This window comes from Chiloscyllium punctatum, chromosome 12 (assembly GCF_047496795.1).
Source record: "Chiloscyllium punctatum isolate Juve2018m chromosome 12, sChiPun1.3, whole genome shotgun sequence".
Lineage (NCBI taxonomy): Eukaryota > Metazoa > Chordata > Chondrichthyes > Orectolobiformes > Hemiscylliidae > Chiloscyllium > Chiloscyllium punctatum.
In genome coordinates this window covers 20,765,609-20,780,624 of record NC_092750.1, presented here as the reverse complement: position 1 = coordinate 20,780,624, position 15,016 = coordinate 20,765,609, and the positions used below count along the sequence as shown (strand labels likewise).

At 41.8% G+C, this 15,016-nt stretch overlaps 1 protein-coding gene across 2 annotated transcripts in view; it reads left to right on the top strand.

Annotated features, from left to right (window-relative positions):
• Positions 1 to 15,016, top strand: part of LOC140483666 (interleukin-17 receptor E-like) — a 68,957-nt gene that overhangs the window by 40,813 nt on the left and 13,128 nt on the right. For both annotated transcript variants that reach the window (XM_072582025.1, XM_072582024.1), the window contains 4 exons: positions 1,814 to 1,953; positions 3,174 to 3,230; positions 4,982 to 5,048; positions 10,269 to 10,441. In XM_072582025.1, the coding sequence (XP_072438126.1) occupies positions 1,814 to 1,953; positions 3,174 to 3,230; positions 4,982 to 5,048; positions 10,269 to 10,441 (437 nt within the window). The remainder of the gene's footprint in view (positions 1 to 1,813; positions 1,954 to 3,173; positions 3,231 to 4,981; positions 5,049 to 10,268; positions 10,442 to 15,016) is intronic.

Here is a 15,016-nt window from a genome sequence, read left to right as displayed (position 1 = left end):
AGTGTATAAGTCCTGCTAAGATTTGCTTTCCCAAAATACAGCACCTCACATTTATCTAAATTAAACTCCATCTCAGCCCATTAGCCCATCTGATCAAGATTCTGTTGTAACTGAGGAAACCTTCTTCGTTGTCCACTGCACCTCCAATTTTGGTGTCATCTGCAAACTTACTAACTATACCTCCTATGCTCACATCCAAATCATTTATATAAATGATGAAAAGCAGTGGACCCAGCACCGATCCTGTGGCACTCCACTGGTCACAGATCTCCAGTTGAAAAGCAACCCTCCACCACCACCTTCTATTGGTAAGAAGCGTGAAGTCTTCTACCTTCGAGCCAGTTCTGTATCCATATAGCTAGTTCTCCCAGTATTCCATGAGATCTAACCTTGCTAATCAGTCTCCCTTGTCAAAACTTGGGGAACCTTGTCGAATGCTTTACTGAAGTCCATATAGATCACGTCTACTGCTCTGCCCTCATCAATCCTCTTTGTTACTTTTTCAAAGACCTCAGTCAAGTTTGTGAGACATGATTTCCCACGCACAAAGGCATGTTGACTATCCCATGTTGACTATCAGTCCTTGCCTTTCCAAATACATGTACATCCTGTCCCTCGGGATTCCCTCCAACAACTTGCCCACCACCGACGTCAGGCTTACCGGTCTGTAGTTTCCTGGATTGTCCTTATCACCATTCTTAAATAGTGGCACCACGTTAGCCAATCTCCAGTCTTTTGGCACCTCACCTGTGACTATCGATGATACAAATATCTCCATAAGAGGCCCAGCAATCACTTCCCTAGCTTCCGACAGAGTTCTAGGGTACACCTGATCAGTTCCTGAGGATTTATCTACTTTTATGTATTTCAAGACATCCAGCACTTCCTCCTCTGTAATATGGCCACTTTTCAAGATGTCGCCATCTATTTCCCTACATTTGATATCTTCCATGTACTTTTCCATAGTAATCACTGATGCAAAATACTCATTTAGTATCTCCCCCATCTCCTGCATACTTCAATAGATGTTGATATGTACTGAAAACAAAGAATGCTGAAGAAAACCAGCAGGTCTGGCAGCTTCCACGGAGACAAATCAGATTTAACATTTTGGGTCCAGTGACCCTTGCCTAGAATTCAGTTCTAAACTCAGACCTGCTGAGCTTTGACAGCAACTTCTATTTTTGTACCTATAATCATGGGTGGGTTTGAAGCGTGAAGATTGGAATGTTAGTTGGAATTGGTGCAGGGTAAGACAGAGCCAGAGACAGGCACTGAGGAAAGAGATGGAACTGTGCAAGTGAGCTTTAGCAAGCACTTTGGGTCTTGGAGGGTGCTGACACTAGGAAGGAGACAGAAAGCAAGTGCTGAAAGGGAACGTGCTGAAAAATTCCAGTGGAAATCCTGTCGGAGAGAAGAGCAGAACTTCCCCAAGTTGGGCAAACTGGAAGAGATGTGACAGTGAACTAAACACCCGAGGAGGAGGTGGGACTTGAACCCAGGCTTCATGGCCCAGAGGTAAAGGCACTTCCACTGCACCACAGGAGCTCTCTTAGCCCCTTAGTTGTGTTCAAGTGGGTGATTTGACATTTCTGCCATAGGGGTGGTTGGGTAAGAAGTGCTGGCCTTAGAACCAATAGGAACATTGTATGAATCAGTAACGAGAAAGTTAATCTGGGTAGCCTAAGCAGGCTATATAATACACACTGAAGCTCACAACTGTCTTCACAATGGATTCGTTTTGTTCATTAATGACATCCATATCACATTGTTCATACAAATAATATTTAGTCATTCTGCTGTTTCTCTGTAGGTCCACTGATGAATTACTCTGTTATCCTTAAGAAGAAGCAAATTCTAGTTACTGGTCCCCCAGGCCGTGTTTTGAAAGCCATGCTGTGTTATAAGCGGGGCCTGGTGTGTCGTGAGCTCAAGAATAGCTCCGTTCTATTGGTAAGAAGCTGACACAGGACAGATCTATTGTGAGGTAATAAAGGTTCTGTCACTGGGTTGTCTTAACACAATCTTACAAAAACTTGACGTACAATGCAACGTTTAGGGTGATGGGACATGGCCGCATCACAGCAATACCCCTGGGTGGGGGCATTGCTGGCAAGGCCAGTATTTATTACCGATTTCAGGTTTTAGAAAATGGACATAAGGGGACACCTAGGATAAGGTGGGATGGAAGTGACTACATTTTCATAAGTACACCATTGTCTACAAAATGCTTTGGGACATTCTGAGAATATGGATGTTGTGGCAGAAATATTTATTTATTTTGTGAACTTTCTTAAGCCGTTGCTGTTTTGTGCATTATTGATGTGGTCTGCAGCAGTTCAAGAATGCAGCTTACCCCACCACCTTCTCTAAGGATGGGCAAAACGACTGTTGCAGCCAGCAATGCCCATGTCCTGAGAGTGAATTAAAAGGTGTTGCTAGAAACAGGAATAAGGGAAGCAAAAATCTTACAAGGTCAGAGAGTTATTTTCAAAACGCATGGTCAATGTGTAACTTGTGGTTGATCCCTATGGATCTGTAACATTGAGAAGCTCCTTGGATGCTGCCTGAACTGCTGTGCTCTTCCAGCACCACTAATCCAGAATCAGAAAACACTGAACCTATTGATAACTTTTGGTGCTGTAGGCTTTATGTTTTGTTCTTTCTCATTTTGGGCAAAATATTGTATTGCAGAAGTCCATTAGTGCACTTACTAGACCAAGTTGAAGACTATGCTAAAGCTTATCCTCTGGCCATTTAATACTCAGGATTACTTCAGGTTTTTTTTTATCTGGGGAGATGCCACAGTGGTCATGTCACTGGACTCTTAATCCAAAAGCCCAGCTAAATGTTCTGTGATCATGTGTTTGAATTCCACTTTGACAGATGGTAAAATCTGGAATCAAAACTCTACTCTAATGGTGACCATGTAACCAATGGTAATTATCATTTAAAAACTAAACCATCGCTTCACTGATGCTCTTTTAGGGAGGAAATCTGTCATCCTTACCTGGTCTGGCCTGCATGTGACTCCAGAACTAGAACAATGTGGTTGACTCTGAACTGCCCTCCGAATGGTCCTGATCAAGGGACAAATAGGGATGGGCAAAAAATGACTAGACTGTTCTGAATGAGTTCTAATTTTTTGAATTGCTTTGTATGTGTCATTGCAGATTAACAGCACATTCTCTCTCTCCTATGAATACCTGCTTCCTTGCCTCTGTGTCCAGGTAATGGTGGTTAAAGCTAAACTTCTGAGTTGCCTTTCTTGATCAGTTCGGGATTCTTCTCTACTGCGCAGACAAGTTTCTTTTTTAAATAAAGAAAGATCCGAAGTAATGGAATGGCAATGCCCTGATTATGATAGCACAGCGAGCAGGATTTGACTACATTTAGGAATTACTCCTTTCATTTTAAATTGGCCAAGCAATGTCATTAATGAAGGAAGCATAGGACGGGAGGAAGGATTAGGTAGCAGTTTTCTAACTTCGATTCTTGTTCTTCATGCATGTTCTTGGACCAGAAGAATCAGGAAGGTATATAATAAGCATCCTATCTGTGCCTGACTGCCAGCTATGTGCATGAGCAGACCCCACAATGCACCACCACTTCCAATGCTTTATATTAACCTTCAAGTGTTTGCAGCCTTTCATGAATCTAGACTTTGTTTTTAACCAGGAAGAAATATTTTTTCTGCTTTCATGTGCACCCTTCAGATACTGCAGTTGGTTAATTATTTACTCAATTTTATCAGCATAAAATTTCCATTTTCCTGTATTAAAGCTCAGGCATTCAAGCTCTTAGACCAAGACATTGCCCTTGAATCATCGTAAGTCAGTTTGTATTAATACTTTGCTCCCAAGAGAAGTGTCCAGCTGAGACTGACCCATGTCCTGAAATTGAATCTGCAGTGTCAGTTGGCAAGGATGAAGTATTGGTAATTTGAAGTTTTTTTTAAGAAGTACATGGAATGTTTGCAGTGCCTTTTAACTTTGGGGTTTGCAGAAATCTCCAAAACAGGGCTTGCTTCTGGCCTGCTGTTTTTTTTCTCCCCAGATCTCCCCAGGCCCTGTAGCATCACCCTTGTGACATCACAACCCTTTGACCTCCCAAACCGGGAGGGCAGTCGGAACATGTGGTGGGCAGGTTGCTCTCCGTTTGTTGCTAGACATCTCCCACTTATACGATGGATCCATCCAGCCAAGCCTTGGGATGCCATCTCTCCTGGCTGAAACAAGGGCCAGAACCCCAATGGGCACACTCCACCCTCCTACAGTGTGAATGAAGGATGACCCGAAATGGTACTTCAGTTAGCAGCACTGGTGCCAGAATGATCCCTCCAATCCCATGTTCTGTCCCTTCTGTGCCTCCAATCACAGATTCTGTCTCTTGAGGGGCAGCTAGAGCAGGAGTGAAAAATGTGTTGCTGGAAAAGCGCAGCAGGTCAGGCAGCATCAAAGGAGCAGGAGAATCGACGTTTCAGGTATAAGCCCTTCTTCAGGAATCCCGAAACGTCGATTCTCCTGCTCCTTTGATGCTGCCTGACCTGCTGCGCTTTTCCAGCAACACATTTTTCAGCTCTGATCTCCAGCATCTGCAATCCTCACTTTCTCCTAGAGCAGGAGTGAGGCAACGTGTCATTGGAGGAGCTGGGAGAGTGACAGGATTCTGATTGGAGGACTCTGCCTCGCATGTCCATGGGATGACTTGTCTCTGGTTGGTGCAATGATTGAATTTTCCCTTGCATTCGAGGACTTGTAGGGGCAAGTTTGCCCACTGCCTCCCTGTACTTTGAGCCCTGGTGCTCACTCACTCAACATCTATCCAGTGAAATTCATATTGGGAATGAATGGGAATGACAGTTTAAATATATGTTGGCATGTTTGATTGCTGGGATAAGGAATGTATCTCCTGTTCCATGATGTCTTTTATCAGTGGAGAAAGTTTAATGAAAAGTGTTGACTGACTTCATTTCTTTTAGGCATTTTACCCTGGTCCTGATAGCAGTCGGACAACAATTTGTCCGTTCACCAATACCCTGGAAGCCTGTGAGTATGACACAAAGATAATCAAATGCTTTGCGGATGTGCTTACACCAATAAAAAAAATGAAAGTTAGTCATAGACAGTGTTTCAAATTGAGAAAGGAAGCTGTGGGAGGGATGAACCAAAAAAACAGTCATTCTCTGAGGAGTATTGCTTGAGTAGAAGAGATTTAAATATATGTCAGCATGTTTGCTTGCTGGAACAAGGAATGGCAAATTAAATTTAATGTGTGCAAATGTAAGGTTGAACACTCTGGATCATTAAATGTGAAATATGGGTGTACCAATTGAATGAGAAAATAATGGATGTATTGTTAAATATTCACTGGCAATCCTGCAAGAATATTGTCATCGATGTGGCTATTATAATGATTCCTGGTCATATTTAATTAGTGAATTCAAACCAGTTGTTTTATTTTACCATTATGTCGATGAACTTACATTCGGAATATTTGAACTTCACCTTCAAAATGTATTGATTATGGTTACATTCATTTGAGGTAAATATAAATTAATTTGATAATTGTATTTGACCTCCATCGATCTGAAGCTCCAGCTGTGCAGAGCATGTGTTAGTGTCCGATCTGAGCTGCTTATTTTTAGGAAGGATGTCAAGTCCTTGGAAAGGAAGTAGTGCAGGCTTTCCACCAAGCAAGAGGAGGGTTTAGTGATGAGAATGGACATGAGAACCTGGTACTAAAATAAAAGCAAGATACTGTAGATGTTTGAAATCTTGAATACAAACAAAAACGCTGCAGAAGTTCAGAGATCTGACAGCGTCTGTGAAGAGAGAAACAGTTTATTTTAAAATTCACTTGTGCGACATAGGATGTGAGCATCACTGGCTGGACATGACATTTATTGCCCATTCCCAGTTGCCCTGGAACCGCTGTAGTCCATTGTTGTAGACCCACAATGCCACTGGGGAGGGAGTTCTGGGATTTTGACTCATTGCAACTGACCGAACATTGACTTTTCCAAATCAGGATGATGAGTTTCTTAAGAACATAAGAACCAGAAGTAGGAATAGGCAATTCAGCCCCTCAAGTCTACTGTGCCATTTGAGACAACCGGGGCTGATTTCTTCTCTGCCTCAACTCCATTCTTCCTCCTGCTCTCCATGACCATTCAAACCATTACTGATTAAACATCTATCTATCTACACATCTCCTCCTCAAATTCACTCCATGTCCCAGCATCCCCACCAGACTCTCTGGAGTAATAAATTCCATAGATTCACAACTGTTTGAGAAAACTGTTGATAGTGGAGCTTATATTAAGTACAGTGCATTAAAACAGGGGAGGCTGTTGAATGGTGTAGAGAGCGTGGAGAATTAATTTTAAAAAAAGAAGTGACAGGAGCAAAGATGGGCTATCTTTGGCAGAAAGTAAAACCCGCTGGGTCTTTTTTTCACAGGAATGGAGGAGGTTGAGGGGTCACTTTATAGAGATTTATAAATCATGAAGAATACAGATAAGTTGAATAGCAAAGGTCTGTTCTCTCGGGTTCAGGAATTATAAGACGAGAAGAGAAAAATTTGAAAGGGACCTGAGGGGCAATTTTCTCATGCAGAGGGTGGTTCGTATGTAGAATGAACTGTCCGAGGAAGTGGGAGATGCAAGTACAGTCACAACATTTAAAAGACATTTGGATAAGTTCACAAAAAGGAAAGGTTTAGAGGGCTATGGGCCAAGTGCAGCAAATGGTATTAGTTTAGTCTGGGGAAACATTGTCAGCATTGGGGAGTCAGACCGAAGAGCCTGTTTGTATACTGTATGACTCTCAGCACATTTTAAGAGTGAGAGGATTCACGATAAGAATAGAGCTTACTAGAGACCAAAGGGACAACCTTTGCATGGAGCCAGAGGATGTTAACGAGAATTACTCATTTAAGATCTCATCTGTATTCACAGATGAGAAAGACATTGTATCTTGGGATTTCATTTGGGGTGGTGAGGTTCCAGAACATGTTAAAATTGAGAGGGACGAGTTAATAGACATTTTAGCGAGCGAAAAGTGCTTAAGTCTCCAGGGTTGAATGAGATGTAACCCATGGGAGGTAAGTGAGGAGATTGCTGGGGACCTGTGGCGAATATTTTGAAAGCTTTGCTGGCCACAGATGAAGTGCCAAATGATTAGCTGCTCTCTAATGTGGGCCTTTTATTCAAAAAGGGCAGCAGAAATAGACCAGGTAATTACAGACCAGTTAGTCTGATGTCAGTGTGAGAAATTATTGGAAAAGAATTCTGAGGGACAAAAATAGTCAACCCTTGGGAAGGCAGGGATTGATCAAGGGTATTTAACATGGATTTACTGGAGGGAGATCCTGTCTGATTAATATAATTGAACTTTTTGAAAAGTGACTGCATTTTTGATGAGGGTGGTATAGTTGATGTGGTTTACATGGACTTCAGTAAGGCCTTTGACAAGGTTCCACATAAAAAGTGGGTCCAAAAGATAAGAGTCCATGGGGTCCAAGGCAAGTTAGTAAACTGGATCCAAAATTGGCTTTCAAATAGGAGGCAAATGGTGCAGGTGGAGGCTTGTTTTTGTGGTTGGAAGCACGTTACCAGTGGTGTACCATTGGGATCAGTGCTGGGATCCTTGCTGTTTGTTATGTAACAACATGGATGTGAAGGTAGAAGAGTTGAAAAGGGTGGTGCTGAAAAAGCACAGCAGGTCAAGCAGCATCCAAGAAGCAGGAGAGGTGACATTTTGGGCATCAGCCCTTCGTTACTGTGAATATATAAGGTATATTTAGTAAGTTTGCAAATGACATGAAAATTGGTGCCGGTGTTGATAGTGAGAAGGATGGTCTCATGCTACAGTCTGAAATTGATCAGTTGGTAAATTGGGTAGAGTAATGGGCAGGTGGAATTTAATTCTGATAAGTGAGAGGTCCTATAATGGAAAGATATATATATGCAATGAATGGTAGCTACCTAGAGAGTGCTGAAGGAGAGAGCGACGTTGGTGTGTTTAAAAAATCAAAATACCTGTGACTGTTGGGATAGTGTCTTCCACTGTGAAAACTAAAGCAAATATTGATTCTGATTTTCTACTATTTCTGTGTTCCCATTATTAACTCTCCAGTCTCATCCTCCAAGATACCACTTTAGCTACTCTCTTCCCTTTTATATATTTAGAAGCTTTCCTATCCATTTTTGTTGCGCAATTTATCTTTGCTCTTTTTGTGCTTTTTTTAGTAACTCTTTACTCTTTAAAAAGTTCTCAATCGTCCAGCCTTCTGTTCAGCTTTGCAATACAGTATGCTTTAATTTTTGTTTTTATATTATCTCTAAGTTTGTTGCTTAGCTATAGATGTTTTTCCCCTCTTACAGTCTTTCTTCCCTTTTGAGAATACATTTTATTTGGCAGCAATTTAGTATCTCCTTAAACATTTGCTACTGTTCATCAACTGTCCTATCTTTTTAGTCTTCATGCCTAGTCCACTAGAGCCAGGTCTGTCTTCATGCCTATGTAATTACATTTGTTTAAATCTAGAAAGCTAGTCTAGGGCTCCAGTTTCTCATCCTCCTCCTGAATTTGCAGTTCAAGCATTGGGGTGATCACTCTTCCCTAGAGGATCCTTTACTGAGATCATTCATTAATTATCACACCTCATTAAACAATATGAAATCCAGAATAGCCTGGAAGGGAAATTGCTGGTGGTGGTGTTCCCATATATCTGTACCCTTCTCCCTCCAGACGGAATCAGTCATGATTTGGAAGGTGCTGTCAAATGAGCCTAGGAAAATTTCTTCATGTGCAAACATGCAATGGTTTCAAGTTAAATATGACTTCTTTTGGAACTGAACTATACAATTTAACCCACATTGGACCCATGTTTTGTCCCTTTACTGCTGCCATTGTTACTCGTCCTTTTGTCCATGTCATCTTCGATCTCTCTGAATCTGTCTTTTTCTTCTGCCTGATGCTCACCCCATCCCATCACGACATAAACCCCATCACATTTCTCCCTCACTTCTGTTCCAAAGAAGAACCATATTGGATTTAAAATGTTAGCTTTATTTTTCACTATCTTGTAGAGTTTTTTTATCACACAATTATTTTAAATTGCAGAATCTGGGAACATTAGATTAGATTACTTACAGTGTGGAAACAGGCCCTTCGGCCCAACAAGTCCACACCGACCTGCCAAAGCGCAACCCACCCATACCCCTACATGTACCCCTTTTTACCTAACGCCACGGGCAATTTAGCATGGCCAATTCACCTGACCTGCACATCTTTGGACTGTGGGGAGGAAACCGGAGCACCCAGAGGAAACCCACGCAGACACTGGGGGAATGTGCAAACTCCACACAGTCAGTCGCCTGAGTCGGGAATTGAACCCGGGGGTCTGGCGCTGTGAGGCAGCAGTGCTAACCACTGTGCCACCATGCCGCCCACATTGTGTGTAGGACAAAGAAAATTGCAGCACAGGAGCAGGCCCTTCAGCCCTCCAAGTCTGCATTGATCCAGATCCTCTATCTAAACCTCCTGCCTATTTTTAAAGATCTGGATCTCTTTACTCCTGACAATAAATTCAATTCAATTCTATTCTATTCTTAATTGGATTCATACTTCTATTCTTATTCTATTCCATTTTTATTTTATTCTATTCTATTTCTATTCTCTGAATAGATACATCTTAAATGACACAATCGTTCCCGCCTCTACCACCTCGGCTGACGATGCGTTCCAGGCCCCCACCATCCTCTGTGTAAAAGAACTTTCCACACACATATCCCCCCTAAACCTTTCCCTCTCACTTTGAACTTGTGACCCTTAGTGATTGAGTTCCACCCTCTGGGGAAAAGCAGGTTGTCCTGCATAGAGCAGGTTGATGGGAATTTGATGAGTGCCAGTTATCGAACATTTCTCGGTTATCTGGCAATGCACGCCATAACTGATAACCGAATGCTGAGTTACCGAATGCTGAGTTGCCTAATGCCGTTTTTACGGGACCCTGAGATCTTGTTCGGATAATCCGAAATTTGCATAATTGATGATTGGATAATCGAGGTTGTACTGGGCTTGGATAGTTCTTTAAGAAAGCTAGCAAAGGCACAATGAGGTGATTGGCCTGCTTTTGTTTTGCTACATGAAGAATTTGGAACAGTTGTGTGCAATGTACTCCACAGAGACCAAAAGCAGTCACTTTGTTTCTCCTTACTTTATTGCGAAGTCTAAAGTTTGCTCCATAATCTTTCTGAACAGTTGGTCCTGATCTGTGGAGGTCGAGCAATTTCTCTGATCTGATTCACCATCGTAACAGCATGGCGGTTCGTCTCACTGGAAAATGTCACATTAAACCGAGTGTGGTCCTCTGCTGGAAATCAAATGGAATCTGTGAAGAGTTTGAGGAGTCGGCTGCTAAGATCTCAAAGTCTGTAAGTGACAGTCCAACTGTGCTACCAATCGCTGGGTGAATGTTTGCTCAATGACTGTGAGTCTCTGAGATTAAGGGATAATTTTAATGTCAAAGGATATGCAATAGAGCGCACTGTGCTAGTGCTTTCACAATATATGTGATTTACCTCTCTACCAGTAGCATAGCCTTTTGCACAGTTGATGCTCAAAACAAAAATATACAATGAGTAAAATCTATATAAAATAGAATGTGCTATATAGAAACAGATATAAGACTGAAGAAGGTTAGTGTGCAATTTTTATAATTCAGTCAGCTGAGTTATTAAAATTTCCATAATTGTCATTACGATAAGAGATAGTCAGATGAACATGAATAATAGGTTCATGACTAATGAATCTTCAGTTTAAATGTATGGTGATAGCTCTGCAGCATGGAAAATTTCCACGTGGATATAGAGCTCAAACAGAGCCAGGACCCAGACTACGTCATTTGTTTTCATTCATTCTGGTTCAAGTGCAAATATGAGGGGTCTTGTGGAATTACTTATGACCCTTGTTTGTAAACCTCTCAACTGAATAACCTGTTCAAAGTGCCATCTAATCGCATTGCACTGGAGTGCACCAGTCTGTAAACTTACTTAGATATTTATTAATGAGCCCCTTACCCAGAACTCCAACTGAAATAGCAGTTTGTTGTCTTCTCACTGATGTTGTACTCTGCTGCTTTCAGAATGCAATTGAAAAGTTCTAGTGTAGCAGATCTTCATCCTAAAAATAGAAAACTGATACTAATCATGAAAGTGAGGCGTAGATAGGTGGGGGCAAAAGTCAAAGCATCAAACAGGTTAGAGTTTAGAAAACATTTAATTTCATGTAGGATAGTGAGTCGCTGGAATAATTTCCAAAAGAAGGTTTTTGATTCAGAGTCCGTCGGTACGTTTTTAAGAGGAAGTGCATTGATATTTGATGAGCAGCATAATCAATAGTTAGAGAAAAGTTTTATATAAATTCAAGTCAGCCTTGGATGATTCCTTGAACTCCATGGTATCAGTGATATTCATCTTCGAGTCCCCACAGCGTGGAAACAGGCCATTCAGCCCAAGTCTGTACCAACTTTCCAAAGAGCATCCCATCCAGACCCACCCTCCATCCCTGCATTTCCCATGGCTAACCCACCTTGCTTAGGGGAAATTTAACATGGCCAACCACCTAACCTGTGTAAATTTAGACTGTGGGAGGAAACCAGAACATCCTGAGAGAATGTGCAAATTCTACACAGATAATCACCCAAGTCTGGAATTGAACTTGTGTCCGTGCTGCTGTGAGGCCGCAGTACAAACCACTGAGCCTCTGTGATTCTTGTTCTTGTGTTCCTAAAGAATATTTTGTGTCTTCTGAGGCGAGGAAAGTATTGCAGAAGCATCTTACTGTGGTTTTATCTTGCCACAGACTGCAAGAGGTAGCAAGATAATGAGACTTTGCATCTCTTCTCATGCAATATATTATCTCATCAAGTTATCATACAGTCAGATCTAATCCTTGCATAAGACCAGCAATCACTCCTCATGCAACCTGAGTGTATTCCATTCACTGTCAGTAATTCATGCTGTGCACCATCTCGTCATGTAATAGCAGAACCCAGGAGCACATCAATCATATCCTCTTGTGGTGAAGATTAGAAATTCATATCTTTCACATCAATAATCTTCCAGCCGTAGAAGTTAATTCTTGGTTAGGCATGTTGAGTTGCTTTTGTTTTAATCCACAGTTAGTTTCACAATGCAAGGCAGCACAGTGATCAGATTGACTTAGCTCATCCATCCCAATGGCTTTCACGGAATAGTGCAAAGCAAAGAAACATCATTATAATTGACTTACACGTGACAGATCTTTAGTTTTTGTTCATTCACCATATTTTTAAAAATTTTGCTGCTTTCTATTTTAAAGCCTAATTAACTTAGGCTTATGAAAGGTTGCTGGAAATCTGAAGTAAGAACATTGTGCTGGAAATTTTTGTGCTGTTCGGCCCTCTCCTTGTCTCTCTCTCTGCACCCAGATGGGGTTCTGCAGGTTTTTCTGCAGTATTGTGATGTGGGCCGTGGTTTGTATTGTCTAAGAATGTAGGGAACAGGAAAAAGAGTTGGCTATTCAGTTTCTTGAGGCTGCTCTGCTATTCAATAAGATTATGGCTTTGAACATTGCCTCAGCTCCACTTTCCTGTGTGTCATCCCTAAGTCTTGACACTCTCTCATAGTGTAAATATCTGTCTAATCCAAAGCTAAAACACTATGGATGTTGTAAGTCAGAAACAAAAACAGAAGTTGCTGGTAAAGCTCAGCAGGTCTGGCAGGGTCTGTGAAGAGGAATCTGAGTTAATGTTTCAAGTCGGGTTCTAAGCAAAGGTCACTGGCCCCAAAATGTTAACTCTGATTTCTCTTCACAGGTGCTGCCAGACCTGCTGTGCTTTTCCAGCAACTTCTGTTTTTGTATCTGTCTAATCTAGCCTTGAATACACTGAGTTTCCAAACTCTCTGGCATAGCAAATGCCAAAGATTAATGATTGTCTGAGGGAAAAATTCTGATTCCCCTCCATCTTAAATGCGAGATCCATTTTTGTTTTGAAAATGTGTCCCATCCTATCGCCATCTGTTCTGCTGGGTTGATGTCATTTGTGGTTTTATACATGTTAGCCCACATAACACAGATAATCAGTCAGGTTCTGTTAAGTCAGATATCTAGGAAGATATTTACAACACTGTCTATAAGGCTACAATATGGGGCGGCGCAGTGGCTCAGTCGGGTTCGATTCCTACCTCGGCCGACTGTCTGTGTGTGGAATTTGCACGTTCTTCCCGTGTCTGTTTGGGTTTCCTCTGGGTCCTCCGGTTTCCTCCAACAATCCAAAGATGTGCAGGTCAGGTGAGTTGGTCATGCTAAATTGCCCATAGTGTTAGGTGCATTAGTCAGGGGTAAATATCGGATAGGGGAATGGGTCTGGGTGGGCTACTCTTTGGAGGGTCGGTGTGGACTTGTTGGGCGAAATGGCCTGTTTCCATACTGTAGGGAGTCTAATCGAATTATCATCAATTGAACACATACTGTGGGTTCTGTGCTGACTGCTGTTACTTAGCTGTGATACTATTGAGTGTGAACAAGGCTCAGGGGCCAAATGGCCGACTGCTGCTCCTAATTTTTATCTTACTGTATATTGTACATACTTGACTGATGACACTGATTCCATTCCACAGAGGGAGTGTGACGAAACATTAGATTGGTATTTGTTTTAAACTGAATGTCACATGTCATGAGAATATCATGCACCTGTCTTAACAATACAGGCCTGTGCAGTTTGGAACCTATGCCATTATGGAACACGCCCCTCAGAATCCCGTCTTTGAATAAGATGACTCTTGTTTTTCTAAACTGCAGACCCGACCTGAACTTTGCAACATAAAACAGCCCCTTCATCCCAGAATCAACTGAGTGAAGATTCTCTGAACTGCCTCCAATACAGGATAGTCCCTCTCCTGAAGGAAGGAAGACAAATCTGATTACTTATTAGAGGACAGCTTCTTGGAGAGAAATGTTTATTATATTTGTAGAAAACTTTTTTTCTAATTTTATACTTCATTTATTTAGTGAAGAAGTGCTGTAAAGATGTTTAAAAATAGGGTTAGTGGCTCCACCTGCCTGCCGATCCTAATGACATGATCACCTTCATTTTTGAATATATCTTTGGGTTCCAGGCTATTGACCCATTCCAACATGTATCGGTTGCCATTTTAAATTGGAAATGTGTGGTTGCAGTGTGTATTCGGCTGCCAACTAGACAGTCATCAAACCTGAGAAAGCTCGCGACCTTTTGTTTTCCTTAAATAGTTGGTGAAAAGTAGGGAGGGATCTTCCTGATGCAACCACAGCAATGATGGGCTTCATGGGGTCTCATGACAAATTGTTCTTTATTCCTTTTGGGAGACCTGTTGATTCCCTCTTCAGTGAGTTTCCTTTCTCTAATAAACTTTTCTGGCCTTTATAAGGGCCTGAAAATCCATCAAAGGAACAATTTTCTGGGAAAGCTGGTGTGACATGAAGGAGTGGGCTGATTAATGAATGAATGACCCCTCTCAGTGTAAATCCAACTGTTCCTTCCCCTCCCCTAGCTCACTAATGTCTTCAATGTGGAATTCATTGGGCTATTATTGAAAGTATATTTCTGCTTGGAGACCTTTGATAAGCTGTGTACAGGCTCCCTCTTGAGTAAGAGGCTGGGATTGCATCATATTGACATTCCTAGGAATGTGACCCTGAGACAACCCATTGGTTTCTCATCTTATTCAAAATGGTCAATCTTCACCGCTGGCATTCTCTCATGTTATCGATTGCGTATTATAAACAGTATGAATTCTGGCAAATCTTCCTTGTGTTTTATAAGTTTCTGTAGCACACACAGTTCTTGTTCCTGTGTCATACAATGTATGTGAGGGTGTTGACAAAAGAGACTGTCAGGGCTGGTGAATTGAGAGGATACAGTTTATTAGAGCAGGGCTTCCCAGGACCCCAAGTAGGGCCATTGGCCGAAGGTTGGGGTCCTGCCC